At 44.8% G+C, this 19,171-nt stretch overlaps 1 protein-coding gene across 1 annotated transcript; it reads left to right on the top strand.

Moving 5' to 3' along the window:
- Positions 1 to 2,086: 2,086 nt before the first annotated feature.
- LOC120925012 (sperm surface protein Sp17-like) lies at positions 2,087 to 3,117 on the top strand. The gene has a single exon (XM_040335916.1). It carries the CDS (start codon positions 2,127 to 2,129, stop codon positions 3,006 to 3,008), a length of 882 nt encoding a protein of 293 aa, XP_040191850.1. The 5' UTR covers positions 2,087 to 2,126; the 3' UTR covers positions 3,009 to 3,117.
- Positions 3,118 to 19,171: the final 16,054 nt, after the last annotated feature.

Below are 19,171 nucleotides of genomic sequence, written 5' to 3'. Positions count from 1 at the left end.
AAACCCACAGGTGCCTCATTGGAGGCAGGATTTATTGACTTGGAAAGGCAGCAAACTGTGCTCTGTCTACTAAACTTAGATAGGGGGCAGCACTTATTATGGTTTGTATTGCATGTAACCTGAAATTGAGATTTTATATAAAGACATTTGATGCATAAAGGATCTATTCATTTTTATTAGTGATCACCGTAAGGCCGCGTACACACGATCGGTCAAACAGATGAGAACGGTCTGATGGACCGTTTTCATCGGACCAAACCGAACATGTGTGGGTCCCATCAGTTATTTATCCATAGGTTAAAAAAAAGCAATCTTGTTTTAAATTTAACCGATGGATACCTAACCGATAGAAAAAAAACGATCGTTTGTAGGCACGTCCATCGGTTAAAAATCCACGCATGCTCAGAATCAAGTTGACGCATGCTTGGAAGCATTGAACTTCGTTTTTTTTCAGCACGTAGTTGTGTTTTACGCCACCGCGTTCTGACACGATCGTTTTTTTAACCGATGGTGTGTAGGCCCGACTGACCATCAGTCAGCTTCATCGGTTAACCGATGAAAATGGTCCATCAGACCGTTTTCATCGGATGGACTGATCGTGTGTAAAGGGCTTTACTGTGAGACTACTGCCTTTTACATTTGAAACAAATTCTTCATATGGCTTATATTCAGACTATACTACGACTGGCATTTGTTTCCGCTTGCTGTTAATATATATCAACCTAAAAATCCACACTAATATTTTAGCACCCTTGGACCTGATAAAAGTTATTAAAGTATAACTAAAAGTAAGAATATTTTTTTTTGAGTTTTTGATATCGTGTAGAAGAATTAGAACCCTTGTCAGATTTGAATTGCTGTCTGTGCCCCCAATCACTTATAGAGGTAACAGCAATAATTACTTCAATAGGTTAAATAAAAAAAGGCTCATCAAATTCAGCCTTTTAAAATTCTAGCAGTCCAGAAGAAAATAACACAAAACCATCAGTGTATCTGATGTCCAGTTTGCCTTATAGTATAAAAACATTTTCTTTTGAATGTAGATCAATCAGATTATGGAGGTTTGTATTAGTCCAGGTCATTACTTAGCCAGTTGTAGTTAGTGACATCAACTGGAATTGTTCTGTATTTTTTTCAGTACAGAATAAATCCACTAACTACTGAATTCTACTAAACCACTAGTCAGTTTAATTCCTGGTTGAAAGCATTGTCATACCTTCAGTTTGACATGAAGCATATTATTATTACTTTCCCTTTTTTTTAGCTTTTTTTAAAATGATGAGAGGTTAGAATGTATCTTGGGTGCTTATTGCTGTCTGAGTCACTGCTATGAAGAGTCACTCTCTCTAAATGTCCTGATGACTACTGCCACTTTAACAGAAAGTGGGGAAAATCCAAAATGTTGAGTTGTCACTAGAACAGTAAAAGAGAATAGATGTGAAAGCTTACAATGGGAACACCTGTATTTACAAGGCAGGAAGTGAAGAGAAATCTCCCTAAAAAAGAAACAGAGAGCAAAAAAATCCAAAAAACGTTTTGTATATTACAAGCCCCTGGTGACGCCATGTGTGACGAAACATGTAGGGCGGAGCTGTGACAAACGTCGTACCACACATGAGCGATATACTCACGGCCATCTTGGAAATTGGTGAATGGATGTCTCCCTAGGATTGTAATAATGCTGAATCTGCATGAGTTTGTAAGTGCACTGGCTTAATACATTTTCATTTTTTATGTGGATCTTCATTATGGAGGACCTACTTCTCAATTCCTTTGGGGTTATAATGCTCAGTTCATATCTGTGACTACGTCATGAGGCGACGTTTGTGCAAGTGGATATCTAAGAGTTTGCCTGTCTGGAGCTGGAATAGCTGTCAGTTGGTCTGGAGAAAGGCCATAGGGATGTGAGAGCCTATAACAACTACTCAAGAACTTTTGACCACTATTAGCGGTCCTATCACTCCGGTAATCCCCAGTGTGTTGCACTCGGGTGGTGTGGTGTGTCAATCCTTTTAGGACTTGGAGTCTTCCTCATTTTACCCTTCATTGTACATCCTGGTTAAATCTTTGGATTAAATCACAGGAGTCAGGAGAAGGAACGGAGCGCACTCCACAACACCCGCAACATGGCCATTCCTTTTTCCAACACAAATTATCGCATCCCTCGAGGGTTTGCCACTCTCCTGGAAGGGCTCACCAGAGAGGTCCTAAGGGAGCAGCCGAAGGATATCCCGCTATTTGCTTCCAAATACTTTTCAGACCTTCTGCAGAACAGGGAAGGGATGGGCTTCGATCCGGTCGAATGGAGTGCGTCTTTGGAGGACAGGTTCTACAATAATCACTCTTTCCAGCATGCAGAAGAGAATATATTCACTCCACGTTCTGAAGGTGTGAGCAGTTTTAGAGAGACTGCAAAGATAGTGGACATCTCTGTGGAATTTCCACAGCCACTAGATGTCCCATTGGAGGAGGAACATAAGGCACAGCCTCAAGAGGTCCCATCAGAGGAGGAACACAAGGCAGAGCCTCAAGAGGTCACATCAGAGGAAGAACACAGAATAGAGCAACAAGATGTCCAATCAGAGGAGGAACACAAGATGGAGCAACAAGAGGTCCCATCAGAGAAGGACCACAAGATAGAGAAACAAGAGGTCCCATCAGAGGAGGACCACAAGATAGAGAAACAAGAGGTCCCATCAGAGGAGGAACACAAGATAGAGCAACACAATATCCCATCAGAAGAGGAACACAAATTTCAGGCTCAAGAGGTACCACCAGAGGAGGAACAGCAAGTTCAGGCACAAGAGGTCCCATCAGAGGAGGAGGAACACAAGATACAACTACAAGATGTCTCTTCATCCACCCAGCGATCTGAGGTTGAAGTTGTATACAAGGAGGACGAGGGGCCGGGCCGGGACCAGGCTGCCACTGTGATCCAAGCCGCCATCCGGGGACATCTAGTCAGACAGGAAGTGAAGAAACTCCAAGAAGTAGAGACAGGAGACTAGTGAGTGCATTATCCTGACGCGGGACTGACAATCGACTGTGAAGAGCGGAATGAGAACAATCGTTCTGAGATTCTTACTGCCAGCAATGTTCCAATAAACGGCTTTTTTTTCCCCAAAAAAAATAAAAAATAAAAAAAAAAATTCTTTGGAAGATACTTTTCTGAGCCTTTGGACTTTCTTACTATCCCTTGATCTATGTGGGACTGTGGTTATAGCCATCCACATTTTTCTTGTGGATAATGAGTTCATTCCCGATTGTATTTTTTGGTTTGTTCACTATAGTCTATTTTGTTTCCACACCATTATATTTATACACCTGCTTGTCTAAGTGGACTATATGGGCTTTAATGTTATGTGATACAATTTACTATATACAATTCATTGTGTTTAATCATTTTTTTTTAATATAATGGTACTGGAGTATTGTGCTAGCTGCTTTAGGGTTTATATTAGGTAATAACGCAAAAACGCACAGTGGCTGCATTTGATGGCATGGTACAGTGGTGACAATTGATGGCACAGTGGCTGTGTTTGATGGCATGGCACAGTGACTGTGTTTGATGGCCTGGCACAGTGACTGCGTTTGGCATGGCACAGCGACTGCATTTGATGGCATGGCACAGTGATTGTGTTTGATGGCATGGCACAGTGACTGCGTTTGATGGCATGGCACAGTGACTGCGTTTGATGGCATGGCACAGTGACTGCATTTGATGGCATGGCACAGTGACTGTGTTTGATGGCATGGCACAGTGGTGCGAATTGATGGCATAGTGACTGCATTTGATGGCATGGCACAGTGGTGATAATTGATGGCACAGTGGCTGCGTTTGATGGCATGGCACAGTGACTGCATTTGATGGCATGGCACAGTGGTGCGAATTGATGGCATAGTGACTGCATTTGATGGCATGGCACAGTGGTGATAATTGATGGCACAGTGGCTGCGTTTGATGGCATGGCACAGTGGTGACAATTGATGGCACAGTGGCTGCGTTTGATGGCATGGCACAGTGGTGACAATTGATGCCACAGTGGCTGCGTTTGATGGCATGGCACAGTGGTGACAATTGATGCCACAGTGGCTGCGTTTGATGGCATGGCACAGTGGCTGCATTTGATGGCATGGCACAGTGGTGACAATTGATGGCACAGTGGCTGCATTTGATGGGCACAGTGAGGCAATTTTTTTTTTTTACGTTTGCGCCCCCCCAAAAATTTTGAGCACCAGCTGCCACTGTAGCACACAGTGAAAACCTTCAGATTACAGGAACTGACATGTTTAACTGTCTCTTTTGCTTCTTGAATCCGATATATCCACTGACAGATCACTTGCATCTTATTATGTTAAGCTACATAACTATTGAAATAGGCCTGTGAGATAAAAATGTCATGACCTTTCCAGATAAGTAAAAATTACCAAATCCCAGGGCTGCGGAGATTAGAATATTCACTATATATGTCATTTTACAGACATTAATGAGCTTGAAGATACAAAAGAATACATCATACTACACTGAGGTGCATTGTTTCTTATTTCCTGGACGCTGTCACACGTTTAATTAAATGATATTATACAAAAATGATATTCATTTGCTCTTGATTATTCAAGCTGCTTATTTTAAATGTTGAAGTCTAAAATGTCCTTCAGAACTATTGCTGTGCTAAATGACATGCCCTGATAAATACCCAGGTGACAAATGTGAATATATTAAAGGCCTGTAAATTCTGTTTTATATGAATTCATATTCAACATATGATAAAAAAAATCGGTGGAAAAACCAGAGGAGAACATACGCCCAGCTGTTAGTGGTCCCATAGTTTCATGAGCAGCTTCACTGAGCAGTAAGGAGACTTGGGAAGTGTGGGTAGCATGCTCAGTCTTTAGTAAATCAGAGGCAATGAATAGTGTATTTTGTATTGTACTATCATATATTTATATTTGTATTCTATTTACAGTAGTCAAAATAAATTTTTGCAAAATGTGCTATTTCTTTTTTGGATAATATATGAAACATTGTATGAAATATTAATATGAAACATTGTATGTAAATTATTTATATGCTACGATTAAAGAGTTTGGAAACGCCCCAAAAATGTTTATAGTTTTGAAGAAAATTTATATTTTCATTCACCAGGATAGCATTAAATAATAAGATATTTTAATCAATACATTAAAAAAATGTAGACCTTGGCAATTAACTTCTTTTATTTGCTCCGTTTTGGTCTGTTAAATATACCATTGGAAATGTTTTGTTAAATCTGTTAATTAAAGTGGATGTTTACCCATAACAACTTCATAAAAAATGATGTTCTTTAGCAAGGAACATACATTTCACATTATTAATTATACTACCAAAATTAGTGTTTGCTGTAAATTGCTTTCAGCATTGCTCCTGTTTCTTCTCGCTGAAGGCTGCTATTTTGCTGAAGCCCAGAACACCAGAGCAGCATTAAATCTTTAGGCTGTCAACAGATCGGCCTATAGTGGCTCTAATTTTCGGCAGTGGCGTCTCCAGCTTTCATATTTAGGGGGGGGGACATGGGGGGACAGGGACAAAAGTAGGGGGGCCAACTATAAAATGCAATTATATATATATTCTGGGCCCCTTTACTACGATCCCACAACGGCCCTTTCACATGTTCTGCAGTGAGCTCCCTTCCTACTATACTGGGCCTCCCCAGGTTGGCAGAAAACAAAATATATATGTCACCAGCACACCAAGAAAATATAAGGGTCCAAAGCAGTACGAGAACTATCAGGGTTGCAAAGGTTGTCTTGCCACTGGGCCCTGGAGTTCTGCCACTGTGGGGTTCCCCAGCTGTCCTGTCCCTGCTATTGACAGCGCTGGTCTGGCATCCGCCTTCTTGGCAGCCGCGGCAGTCTATTAGGACCTAGTGCTGGTGACATTATGGGTGCATGCAGGGGAAGATTGGCACTATTGGTTATAGAGAGCCGACCCCCCAGCTGGTCACCTAGCAGCAGTAATGCTGTATAACCTTCTCTGTTGACATGCTGATCGGGATGTGATCCAGGTGATGCTCCCAGTCAGATCTAATAAACACAGTATTTATTAGCATCAAGAGTACAACCACATATAATCAACCGTATGTTCAGCAGCCATGTTGGCTCTATGCCTGTAAAGCTTGGGCTTTGATCATTAAAATCACTGATATTTAACACTAGGATTTGACTAGGAGCATCACCTGGATTGCATCCCGATCAGCTTGTCAGAGAAGGCTCCACTGCTGTTAATCAACCTGCAGGGAGCTCAACTGTCTACAACCAACAGAGATGGGCTCGGGTGTGTTTGAAATCCCACATGCCCGATCCCGCCAGAAACCCGACAGCCAGTGAGACATTTCCTGATCTGTGCAGCTGCGGACCAGGAAATGTCTCACTGCCTGTGATTAGCGCTGTGCAGTGTGGGCTTCCTGTCAGGCTCTGGCATGTGGAATTTTGAACATGCCCAGCCCATCTCTAACAACAAATTGTGCTGGCCCTCCTGTACATCAGCCCCATAAAGTAACTAGCACTGGGTTCCAATGTGCTGCTGCCGCTGCCATGGAGACAGAGACCAGCGCTGTGAATAGCTGGAACAGGACAGCAACTCTGGTCGTTCCAGCACTGGTCAACACCTATAATGTGTAGATGGGGGAATTGGATAATTTCTTTTTTTTTTCATTCAACCTAATAGTTGAATGATATAAAGTGATCAATGTATGGGCTGCCTAAGAGCTAAAACCAGACATAGACAGTTAAAATCTCAGCTGGTTCAGCAGGAACTGGCTGAGATTTGAACCATTAATGATCAGATTCTCTTATGATTATCACTAGTGGTCGCTGAATAGCCACTCTGTGGATGCAGGAAAGAAATTAGCACCGTATATTACCTGCCAAACTAAAAGTGAAAGTAAATTGTGAATGCCTTGAAAGAACAGGAGAGGGGGAGGGAGACAGATGGGGGAGAGAAGGGATTGAGATAATGCAGTTCAGTGATTACAGTGTACTGCAGTCTGCAGTGCACACACTTACCCACGGTCCAGGCTAGAATCTCAGGCATCATTCACACACAGCCAGGAATGCTGCTAATTTTCATATTTCCTGCCCACACATCCCCTCTCTTCAGATACAGCACGCCGGGATAGTGTGGGTGGGACTGGAAGGAGGAGGAGCTGTATTCCTTCCTGCTCGTATGTGAGGAGAGTGAGGGGGGTGGCTGGACTCGCTGGGCTGTGACAGAGTGTCATAGACTGACACTCGGCTCAGCTTGCAGTCACCATTCTCGGAATTTACAGGCTGGTTCTCCTGTCCTAAGGACGGGAGAAATCAGTGTGGTTTTTCAGAAACTGAGATGAAGGCTTGGGTCCCCCACACCCCCCCCCCACAGTGCTCGTGGAGTCCTTCCTGCAACTCGCTCTTCTTCGTGCCAATGAGGATGCAGGGGAAGGAGCAGATCGGGTGGCTGTGGTTGTGTGAGCGCTCGCATTATGCAGTGTCAGTGAGCAGGGGGAGGGGTGAGGAATCCCCTGCAGAGCTGACTGGGGACATTCTCCCTCTCAGAAGAGACTGTGTTACTCCAGCGGTGGCCCGAGCAAAATACAAAAATGCTAAAAAAAAAGTATAATGTTGGGGGGTCAGGGCCCCCCCCCAGGGATGCCATTGATTTTTGGCACAGTGCCAATAAGGACCTGAAGATGGAGGCTACACTCTCTGAAACGTGTTGTCATAGCAACCCAAGCATCAGACACCAGCTGTCTCTTACCTATGACCACTTGGGTGTACACCGGGGCTGAGTCTCCCTGTCATCAGAGGATCCTCGTTGTGAGCGGGTGTTTCACATGCAGCTTGTCGGCGGCTGCATGGTAACACACACTGAGACTTTTGACTGTCATTGTCACGGTCTCTACCGTGCCAAGCAGACAGCGAGGCGTGGTCATGCCCCAAGTGACTCTGGGTGGTATTGAACCTGGGACCTCTCTGTTGCTGCTTCGGTTCTTTACTTCTGAGCCACTCCTCTGTTTGGTATTCTGCTTGCTTCCCGGCTAAGCCTGGTTCTGAATGATGTGCTGATCGCCTTTCTCGATCTCCTTGCAATCTGCACCTGTCTCTCCTGGTCCAGCTGAGACAGATTACCCAATCAACTAGGGTATAAAACACTGCCTCACTCTGAGGGATTTATCAGTTCATTGTTCTGTCATTGCCAAAGGTTCCTGTGTTCCTGTATTTTGTTTCAGCTACAAGACTGACTCCGGCTTCTTACCCTGGCTATGTTTATTCTGAATTCTGGAATCCCTGACCACGGCTTAACTTCAACTATCCTTTGGCAAATCCCTGTCAAGCCCCCGTGAACAGACTCACAGCCCAGGTAGCTTCTTACTTTGTTACCATGGGCTGTGTGTATTTGCAAGGGTGAGCATACAACTCTGCATTATGGACTCCAACCAAGGTAAGCCCTTACATAATGAACTGACCAACAACATGGAGTCCGCAGAGATGTACAAAATGCTCACCTCCCTGGCTCTGCAAGTCTCCAGCCTGGGCCATACCATTTTGGAACTTCAGCAAGAAGTTCAATTACTTAAAGGGACAGTACGCCAAGCCCCGGAACCAGCATGTCCTGAGCCGACTGTTATGATGCCAGAGAGGTTTGACGGTAGCCGTGCATCCTTCTTGTGTTTTAAAATGGATTGTGAGCTGTTGTTTGCTCTTAAACCTAGGACCTATGCCACGGACTATGTTAAGGTTTGCCCTTCCATCAACCTGCTCACAGGGAAAATCAAATCATGAGCTCATCAGCTGTTGCAGGAAAAGAGTCCAGTCTTGGACAGCTGGGAAACCTTCATGTTTGCTCTGGACTCTCACATTCCTTTTTCCAAGAAAACCAGTGCTCCCAAATCTGCTCTCTGTTCACGTAGCACGGGTACGGGTATCCAGGGACAGAAATACTCTGTACAGACACAACACCAAGCCAGCCCAGTATGTGCCAAGCTATGTATGTGCCCAGCCATGAAGCTCTAACACCACAAAGCCTTGACGCTCCTGTGTATGCACACACACCTACCTTGGAAGATGTGGAACCGATGGAGATCAGGGCCGTCCGGTCCAAGCTATCTAAGGTAGAAAGAGAGCGGAGGAGAGGCAATGGACTTTGTTTTTACTGTAGTGTAAGAGGGCACTTTATATCTCTCTGCCCAACTTGCCCACCTCGGCCAAAGGTTCTTCAGGTGGGTACTATTGGGAGCCTTCCTGCTACCCCAGAATCTCTGCCTGCTATGCAGCTTGAAGTTCCTTTGCCCCAGTTTGACATTCCAGTTACTACTGTCCAGTCCGATGCACCTGTTCTTCAGCTTGCTGTGCCTGATTTTCAGTCTGATGTACCTACCTTCCAAGTTGAAGTTTCGGCTCCTGTGTCCCCCAATTGAAGTTTCGGCTCCTGTGTCCCCCAATTGAAGTTTCGGCTCTTGTGTCCCCAATTGAAGTTTCGGCTCCTCTGTCCCCAACTGAAGTTTCAATTTCTGAGTCCCCAATTGAGGTTCCATTGCCTGTGTCCCCAAGTGAAGTTCTTCCACCTGACTGTACATATGCCTCGAATGGTACCATGGTTCGTAAGCAGGATCTAGTAATGTTTGAACAAGCTTTGCAAGTGGCGAATGCACCCCCTTCTAGAACTCCAAGGACAACAAAGACCAAAGGGAAAAACAAAAAGTCGTCTGGCTCTGTTGTTGGTGCCTTGTTTCCCCATGGGTTTAATGAGAACTGTATGTATGGCATGGATGCCTATGGCAAAACATTTCTCCTGTCTGATGACGACATGCTTGGCTACTCTGGTGAGGAGGGTGGTTTGGACTTTAAAGACTATGCCTATGAGTGAGTGAGTGAAAAACTTATATAGCGCAGCACATGCAAACTAAATCACCTCTGGGCGCTCGTTGTCCATTTCTCCTTTGTCATCAAAAGAGATGGGTTTTGATCTTTCTTCTAAATGCCAAGTGGTTCTCCTCCAACCGAATGCTGGTTAGTAAAGCGTTCCATAGTCTGGGACCTTGGACCGCAAATCTTCTTTCTCCTTTGGACTTGAATCTGGCTTTGGGTATCTGGAGTAGATTTTGGTTAGTGGATCGCAGAACGCGATTGGGGTTGTGAGCTTTTAGTTTTTCGCATTGATATTGGGGGGCATTTCCTTGAATACACTTATGCGTCAGACAGAGTGCTTTAAAAGCAATTCTGTCTTTTACTGGCAACCAGTGAAGGCTTCTCAGTGAGGGTGAGATTGATTCCTAGGGTTTTATCCCAGTCACAAGTCTGGCGACCGTATTTTGAACGACTTGCAGGCGGGTGATTTGGTACTTTGGGAGTCCCAGATAGAGGGCATTTGCATAGTCCAGTCTGGAGTTGACAATTGTTCCCACCACGACTGCTATGTCTTCTTTGGGAATAAAAGGAATAAGTCTGCGTAGTAGGCGCAGCAGATGATGCGATCCGCTGACTACTGACCCTATTTGTGCATCCATTGTCATGTAGGTGTCAAAGATGACTCCGAGACTTTTGACTTTGGCGCTAGGGGTGATGATTTTGCCCAGAATGGGGGGGGGTGTCCAACTTGTTGCAAGTTGGTTTTTTCGACTGGCGTGAAACAGGAGAAGTTCTGTTTTCGAACTGTTGAGTTTAAGATAACTCTTTGTCATCCAGTCTTCTATCAAAGAGAGGCATTTCTCTAGACCGAGATGATGATCCTTTTTGTTGCAGATTCAAAAATACAGTTGTGTATCATCTGCATAAGAGTGGTAAAGTAACTATGAGGAAACTCCTGCCCATGGCCAGAGGAAGCTTTTTAAGGGGGGGGGGACTGTCACGGTCCCTACCGTGCCAAGTAGACAGCGAGACGTGGTCGTGCCCCAAGTGGCTGTGGGTCGTATTGAACCTGGGACCTCTCTGTTGATGCTTCGGTTACTTATTTCTGAGCCACTCCTCTGTTTGATATTCTGCTTGCTTCCCAGCTAAGCCTGGTTCTGAATGATGTGCTGATCGCCTTTCTCTGGATCTCCTTGCAATCTGCACCTGTCTCTCCTGGTCCAGCTGAGGCAGGTTACCCAATCAACTAGGGTATAAAACACTGCCTCACTCTGAGGGATTTGTCAGTTGGATTGGATTGGATTGGAATAAATACTTATAGAGCGCCGAATGCGAGTTGTGAAACTCGCGTCTAAGCGCTTACCAACAAGCTGGGGGTATCCAGTTCCCAAGAGCAAAAGGAAGAAACTAGGACATCTAAGTAAAAAAGAGGAAAACAGACAAGAAATAAACAGAAATATAAAAAGAAGGGGGGGGGGGTGTCAGGGCACAAAAAGCCTATCCCTACTCCCTGACTATGGACCGCAGCCTGGGATTAAGGCAGAGTCCTGCTAAGGGCTTGGAAGGCCAAGTCTCTATCTGTAGGCTTGTGAAAAAAGAAGTGTTTTCAAGCCCTTAAGGAAGGCCATCAAGGAGGAGGATGCTCGGAGCTGATGAGGGAGCTGGTTCCAAAGAGAGTTCCCCAGTGTTTGGAGCCGGCGGCCACCTTTTGAAGCTGATCGACTAGATTTAATAATTGCTAACAGGGCGTCAGTCGAGCGAAGCTCTCTGGGTGGACAGTAGTGTTGTGTCATATTCGATAAGTACATCGGACCTAGTTGCCAATAGGCCCGAAACACCAGACAGAGTGCCTTTAACTCAACCCGTTTTGCTATCGGGAGCCAGTGTAGATTCTTAAGCACCGGGGAGATGTGATTCCGGCTTGGGCAGTTTGTGACTAGTCTTGCAGCATGATTCTGTGTAATCTGCAATCGTTTTATCCACTTCTGTGGGAGCCCTAGAAAGAAAACATTAGAACAATCTAACCTAGAGTGGATAAGTCCATGAACTAAGATCATACGGTTGTGCTGAGTGAAAAGATTCTTAATTTTCCGTAATAATTGCAGATGATAGTTGGCTGATTTTATGCAATATTTTGCGTGAGGTACGAAGCTTAGTTCAGCATCAAAAATGATACCCAGATTTTTTACCTGCTTAGCTGGAGTTGGGGCAGGGCCAAACGAGGATGGCCAGGCAGGAAAATAGGTAGAGTTGGCCTGTGGGCCGATCAGCAAAAGCTCAGTTTTGTCGGCGTTAAGGCCTAGCCTGTTTGAGTCCATCCATTGTTGGATGTTAGATAATCCCTTATTCAGCTGCTCAGGCATATTTGGTCCACTTGCAAGGTCTGCCAAGATCTGTGTGTCATCCGCATAGATCTGGCAGCCTAGACCATAGCTGGTAATGAGGTCGGCAAGTGGGCGCATGTAGCAGTTAAAGAATAAGGGAGAAAGGGCAGAGCCCTGAGGTACCCCGCAGGTCAATGACTGGGTATTTGAGAGGTACGACTCCATTTTTATGGAGTGTGTTCTTTCGGACAGGAAGGATCTAATCCAATTTAACACTGCGTCCTCACAGCCAAATAAGGATTGCATTCTAGAGAGAAGGATAGAATGGTCAATGGTGTCAAACGCCGCAGAGAGGTCCAGCAGCACCAAGGCTGCGGACCCCCCCGCATCGCGGACACCGAGCTGACGTTCCCTCATATCTAGGGCAGACATCTCCGTACCGCGACCGGGTCGAAATCCCGACTGACAGTCATGGAACAGACCGTGTGACTCAAACTGCTCCTGCAGCTGGGTAAACACAACCTGCTCCAGGACCTTAGATAGAAAAGGCAGTAGAGAAATGGGGCGGTAGTTGGTAAGTATCGTGGGTTCCTGGCACACTTTTTTCAATAATGGGAGTATGATTGCTCTCTTGAATCTAGAAGGCACTATACCCAAGCGGAGGGACAAATTAATTACTCTGCAGATGTCAATAACCAGAGTGTCTACATGCTTCTGAATGAACCAGGCAGGGCAGGGGTCATCAGGATAACTGGTTGGTTTCAGTTTTGAGATGATAGCTCTGATTTCCTCCTCTGACACTAGGTGAAATTTCTGTAGTTTTTCCGGGGTGGTTTTGGCTTTTGATGTTGCACAGGGGGGTGCTAAGGAGGATCGAGCACGGATTTTCTCCACTTTTGAAATTAAAGACTGGTGGATATCATTACACAGTTGTGGGGATGCCATAATCTTGGAGTGTAATCTTTTTGGCTCAAAAATCTCCCGGACTATGGCGAACAGTTCTCCCGTTTGATTAGGGGCAACGCTAATTTTGGTATTATAATATGTTCTTTTTAGCCTTTTTACTGCCTTGGCATAACCTCTGCAATGTATGCGGTAGCCTTGTTTGTCCAGATTGCATTGAGATTTTAGCCATTTTCGCTCCAAGAACCGTCTCTTTTTTTTGAGAGGGAGGAGGCTAGATGAATACCACGGTTGGGATTTCTGTAATCTCGGTCGGTTGTTAGCCACCTGAAAGGGCGCCACTTCGTTCAATGATTTTTTGAGTCTAGATTCAAAATCGTCCAAGGCACTCTCTAATTGGAGAACACCTTCTTCGAGATCGTCAACAAGCTTATTCTCCTCAATCTCGTTGTCGGTTTTAATATAGCAGTTCTTGAATTCATCACAGTTCACAGGCTTAAGTTTTCGAAATGGGATTGACTTACGCATGTTATTACCCGTCCGTATTCTTTTGAGAGCAAAGTCGGGAAGAACATACGAAGTCAAAAAATGATCTGACCACACAATTTTTTGTATCATCACTTTTGAAATGGAAAGACCATATAGGAAAAGGGCATCTAAAGTGTGGCCCTTGATATGAGTGGGTTCCTTGATATGCTGGGTGAAATGTAAAGCCTGCATGTCATCCAGGAGATCTTGAGCGTCCTGGTTCCGTACATCGTCTAGCCACAGGTTTAGGTCACCCTGAATCACTACATTATTGGAAATCAATGAAAGTTGCATAGAGAAATCGGCAAAATCAGAGAGAAATTGGGCCAGAGGGCCAGGAGGCCTATAGATGATTGCGAATGTGAATGTTGCGTTATCATTCACTAAGCATTTCGCTGCTAGATGTTCAAATGTATTATAGGGAGAAGAGGAAATTTCTTGGCAAATCAAATTAGTGTCGTGAATAATGCATATGCCTCCACCTTTTTTAGTTTGTCTATTCTTGGTCATGATGCTATAGTTGCTGGGTAATAATTCATCATAGATTGATTTTGAGCTGTGCTGGAACCAGGTTTCTGTAACTCCCATTATATGAGCACCAGAAATTAGCAGCACATTGTGAATTTCATCGCAGTGCTTTACTGCGGATCGGGCATTTACATATACGGCCTGAATAGACTCAATTGAGTAGGACTTAACCAGTTTTTTCTGTCTTTCCCGATGTAAATGTGGCCGGTCAGTGATGGTAGGGGCCGGAGCTGCGCGAGTGCTGCACTCTGCCCAGATAAGTCCTGGCTGGATAGAGGCCACGCCCCTTTGCTCTCTCACAGCAGGGTCACGTGACCTAAGCCCCGCCTCCAAGATGGCTGCCAGAGGGGGAGGCTCGGCTGATGTACAGCGACGATTTCAGCTGGATTTCAGGTGATTTAAAAGTCTTGCACAGGGGAGGGTTGAAGGTTTAAAAAGTCCTCAGCTTTGTTGGTAGAGATGTGCGAGTGCTGCGCTCTGCCCAGATAAGTCCTGGCTGGATAGAGGCCACGCCCCTTTGCTCTCTCACAGCAGGGTCACGTGACCTAAGCCCCGCCTCCAAGATGGCTGCCAGAGGGGGAGGCTCGGCTGATGTACAGCGACGATTTCAGCTGGATTTCAGGTGATTTAAAAGTCTTGCACAGGGGAGGGTTGAAGGTTTAAAAAGTCCTCAGCTTTGTTGGTAGAGATGTGCGAGTGCTGCGCTCTGCCCAGATAAGTCCTGGCTGGATAGAGGCCACGCCCCTTTGCTCTCTCACAGCAGGAGTTCATTGTTCTGTCATTGCCAAAGGTTCCTGTATTTTGTTTCAGCTACAAGACTGACTCCGGCTTCTGACCCTGGCTATGTTTATCGTTTATTCTGAATCCTGGAATCCCTGACCACGGCTTAACTTCGACTATCCTTTGGCAAATCCCTGTCAAGCCCCCGTGCACAGACTCGCAGCCCGGGTAGCTTCTTACTTTGTTACCGTGGTCTGTGTGTATTTGCAAGGGTGAGCATACAACTCTGCATTATGGACTCCAACCAAGGTAAGCCCTTACAGTCATTCTGACCTGGAGTCAGCCTGGAGCACTGCACTCAAGAGAGCTATTACAACTTTACACAGACACGCTTCTTATCTGTACTAAATGTAAGTGTTTAGTGTTATTTTTTTTTTAATCTCTAAACAATAAACAGTATTGGACTAGGAGCCGATGTGCTTTATCTTTCTATTTTATTAAATGACCATCTACTTATTTGCTCCCACCTAGTATAGGTGCTAGGATGTAAATAGTTAGGTTAGTATAATTTGCTCCTCTGCCTAACAGAGTGTTGCATTTTAATAGTCAGGACTGCGCATTATGTTCTGGTGCTGTTAATTTTACCTATAGGTAAGCCTAGATTAAGGATCACCTGTAGGTGCTGGAAATATCTCCTAAACCTCCAAGGTGTAGGAGATATTTACAATAGAGATGTGCGCTGATGTCTACGGTGCTTGCACCATACACAACGGCACAGGTGCACTTTAGAAACGGCAATTGTGCCGTTTCTAAAGGAGGTCATGCCATGAATGACGGGTCCCACGCGAATGCGCAGGAGTGACGTCATCACAGCTCCGGACAATCACAGCGCCAGAGCAGCGATACCTGGAAGTAACTCCAGGACAACATGTCGCCAACCAAGGCTGTGTTGGGAACTGCAGTGGGGGCTTCAATCCCAGGTGAGTATTACATAATGAGCTAGTATGCTATGCATACTAGCTCATTATACCTTTATCTTGCAGGTGTTAGTTTTTTTTTTACACTTTAAGTTTGCCTGGGCTTCTCCTTCCTTCTGGAAACCAGTGAAGCTTTCCAGAACATATGTGGGAGCTAGGCAAATAGACAGCAAGAATATGTATGCAGCTCTGGACAATTACAGGGAAGGTGTACCTGAGCATACTGAGGCTGGCAATTAATATTCGAAGAACACATGAGCTCTGGGTCCTTTCCATAGTGGATTGCACCAGCGGGGGGTGAGGCAGGCTTGCCTCCCCTGGCACCTGCTGCCATGCGGCCCCAGGTGGGCGACCTAAGGTCATGAAACTGGAATGGAAAAGTGGCCCTGGTTCTTCTAAGCTGACTGAGGGGGAAGTTTGCTGAGGATCCATCTGGTATCACTAAGAGAGGCTACTGGTTGCTCTACCATGGCCTATGAGTACAGACACCTGTGGGATCTCAGGGACTAGTTCTGTTAACCCCCCCTATGCTGTTCTCTAGTCAAATAAGGGTCCAGCTAAAGAAAACACTGGATAGTAATCTGAAGAGCTCTGTCTACCTGCCACTTACTGTAAGGGACCTTACTCAAACTTCTTTACTTCTGCACTGCTAAACAGAAGTCTACCATCTGCTGCTGGCAGGGTACTTCACCTAGAGCGCCATTTTAGATCAGCTAGAGTCCTCAGCTTTTGTTGTGAATAGTTTTGTTTTGGAGTATGCTACTGCAACCTCCTAACCCAATCCAAGTTCCTCTAAAATAAAATACAAACGCCCCTAGACTGGCCTTTGTCTCCAAGCTGAAGTGTGTGTACCTGGCTGCAGAAATACCTTCTGCCACAGAATTGGGGAATACTTGGGCAATACCCTAGCAGCTCCTATGGGGGTAGTGCTACACTAGATTTTAGGCAGATCTGGATCATGTCCATAAATACCAGCAGATAGAACTGATTGTGGAATTAGCATCTGTTTAATAAACCTAAAAAAATATGCTTTTGCTATTACATTGCTTTTTCGTTTTCACATTTCTCTGTAATTATACTATTTGTGTAGATTTGTAATGACTTGTCAGTGAGCAGCAGAGATGGCAGCAGTTACAGTAAATTAAAATGAGTAGTAACTAACTGTATTGCAAAGTGAGCGATGTTCCTTCCCTGCAGCGATTCCAGTCTATTGGGGAGTGTGAAATATCTGAACCTGCAAGTGATGGACTACAACAGTCTTCTAGCTATTAGCAGGTTGAGTTAGGAAGCCATTAAATACAGCGCAAATACTGTAGAAATGAGTGATGTAGATAAGTGAAGGTGCTATAAATTCTATATAATGACTTTAAATACATCTAATCACTTGTGACCTAAAGGTGTGTCGCAAAAGAAAACAAAGGATTATCCCTCCTAATTCCAGCGTACAATGCTGCTAGCGGAAAAAGATGTACTTATACTAGATACCTATATTGGGGAACAAAAATGTCTAGGGTTTTGTATAAACTCCTTTTTTTTTTTTTAAATCAAAAGATGTTTATTGGTATAGACAATGTAAATCACACATTACACAATACACTGTTATACATATTTCTGGATACCAGTATAAACATTTTAACATTTCCATCATAAGGGAGAGAGACATTTCCCCACGAAAGAGATACACGGAGAATTCCACCCAGCAAAACAACCCGCTCCTCGTGCCAGATAAAAATTGCAATTAAACATCCTGTATTGATTTTTTCACATCAACATATATAGAAGTACGAAACATATATAAACAGTGCCCTTCTGGGGCGGAACTAAGCACGACCTGGGTGATACCAATACCAACTTGTCTGTCTCCCCCCATTTTTTTTTTTTTTTTTTTTTTTTTTTTTTTTTTTTTTTTTTTTCCCTTCTAAATTTTACCCAAGATCAATTAGCACTACCACCTAAAACATATACAGTGAGGCCTGACTGCAAAAGGTAAAGGCCAGGGAAGGGAGGATGTCGGGGGAGGGGGTAAACGAATGAGGGAGGGGGGGGCACAAACCCAGATCTTAGTGGACTCCAAACTACCATAGATTTTCATAGGTTCAATGCGGTAAGGGATTACCCCATCAACAATCTATCCATAATGAGTTGTGGGGGCCCTAGTCCCGGCACATTGAGCCAGGGTTGCCACATAGAATAAAATTTTCGTGACGCATTTCTATGTTGGTATGTAATTTTTTCCCTGATCAGCAATCTATTAACATCATCCGTCCATTGCTTGTTTGTCGGTACCCTAGGAGATATCCAGAGCCTCGCAATCGCCGTTCTAGCTATGTATAGCAGGCGGAGTATTGCAGTGTGGCCATTAGGCGAGAGCGATGGAATCTCCAGAGCCCCGAGCAAACATATAATCGGATCTTGCGGGATTGGCACTTGATATGCCTGGGAAATGGTGGTAACAACAAAGTTCCAATAACGGAATAATTTTGGACATTTCCACAGCATATGTAGCAAATCCCCTTCTTGTGCACTACATTTTGGACAAAGGGGAGAGTCCCGACACCCCCATCTATGCAAGCGTACTGGGGTCCTGTACACCCTATGAAGCATAAACAAGTGAGAAAGTCTGCGAGACGCCGATACAGAAACCAATGGGGCTGAGGTAAGACACAGCTCCCAAGTTTCTCCGTCTATTGGACCTAAATCCCTCTCCCAACCCCTCCTACACGGTAGGGAGGAGGCGTCATGTGTGCAGTCAAGCAATATCTTATACACATTAGAGATCATACCCTTCCTGTCCTTGTTCATAAATACCTCTGCCATTAAGGGGTGAGTTGAAAGTCTAAGTTGTGAAAGCCTAGTTTCAGCTTGTATCGCATGCCTCAGTTGTAGATAACGATAGAATTGGGATCTATTTAGTGCAAATTCCTCTCTAAGATCTGTAAATGATTTAAAAATTGCTCCTCTATATAGCTGTGGAATGTATCGTATGCCTGCCAACTCCCAAGACCGAAAGTCCTTAAGTTTAAAGAGTTCAGTCAAGTATTTGTTGTTCCATATTGGTGTAAATGAACATATACCTGTTATGCGTAGCAACGTCCTGGTGTACTTCCATACCGAATTCAATAGCTTAACAGTGGGCAACGAGCTCGAAATGTGCGTAAGTCCTGCCTCTAAATGGGAAAGCGCGGTCAGCTCCGAGTCACCAGGCGTCACCAACAAGCGGATAGGATCTTCTGCGTCCTCGCCACCCCAGCCCCCGAGGTGCTGAAGCTGCGAGGCCACAAAGTAATATCTAGCGTGAGGAACCGCCACACCACCCTGATCCTTAGC

The sequence above is a fragment of the Rana temporaria genome, chromosome 1 (assembly GCF_905171775.1).
Source record: "Rana temporaria chromosome 1, aRanTem1.1, whole genome shotgun sequence".
Lineage (NCBI taxonomy): Eukaryota > Metazoa > Chordata > Amphibia > Anura > Ranidae > Rana > Rana temporaria.
The sequence above is the reverse complement of the archived record's forward strand: the minus strand, read 5'-3'. Positions and strand labels throughout refer to the sequence as shown.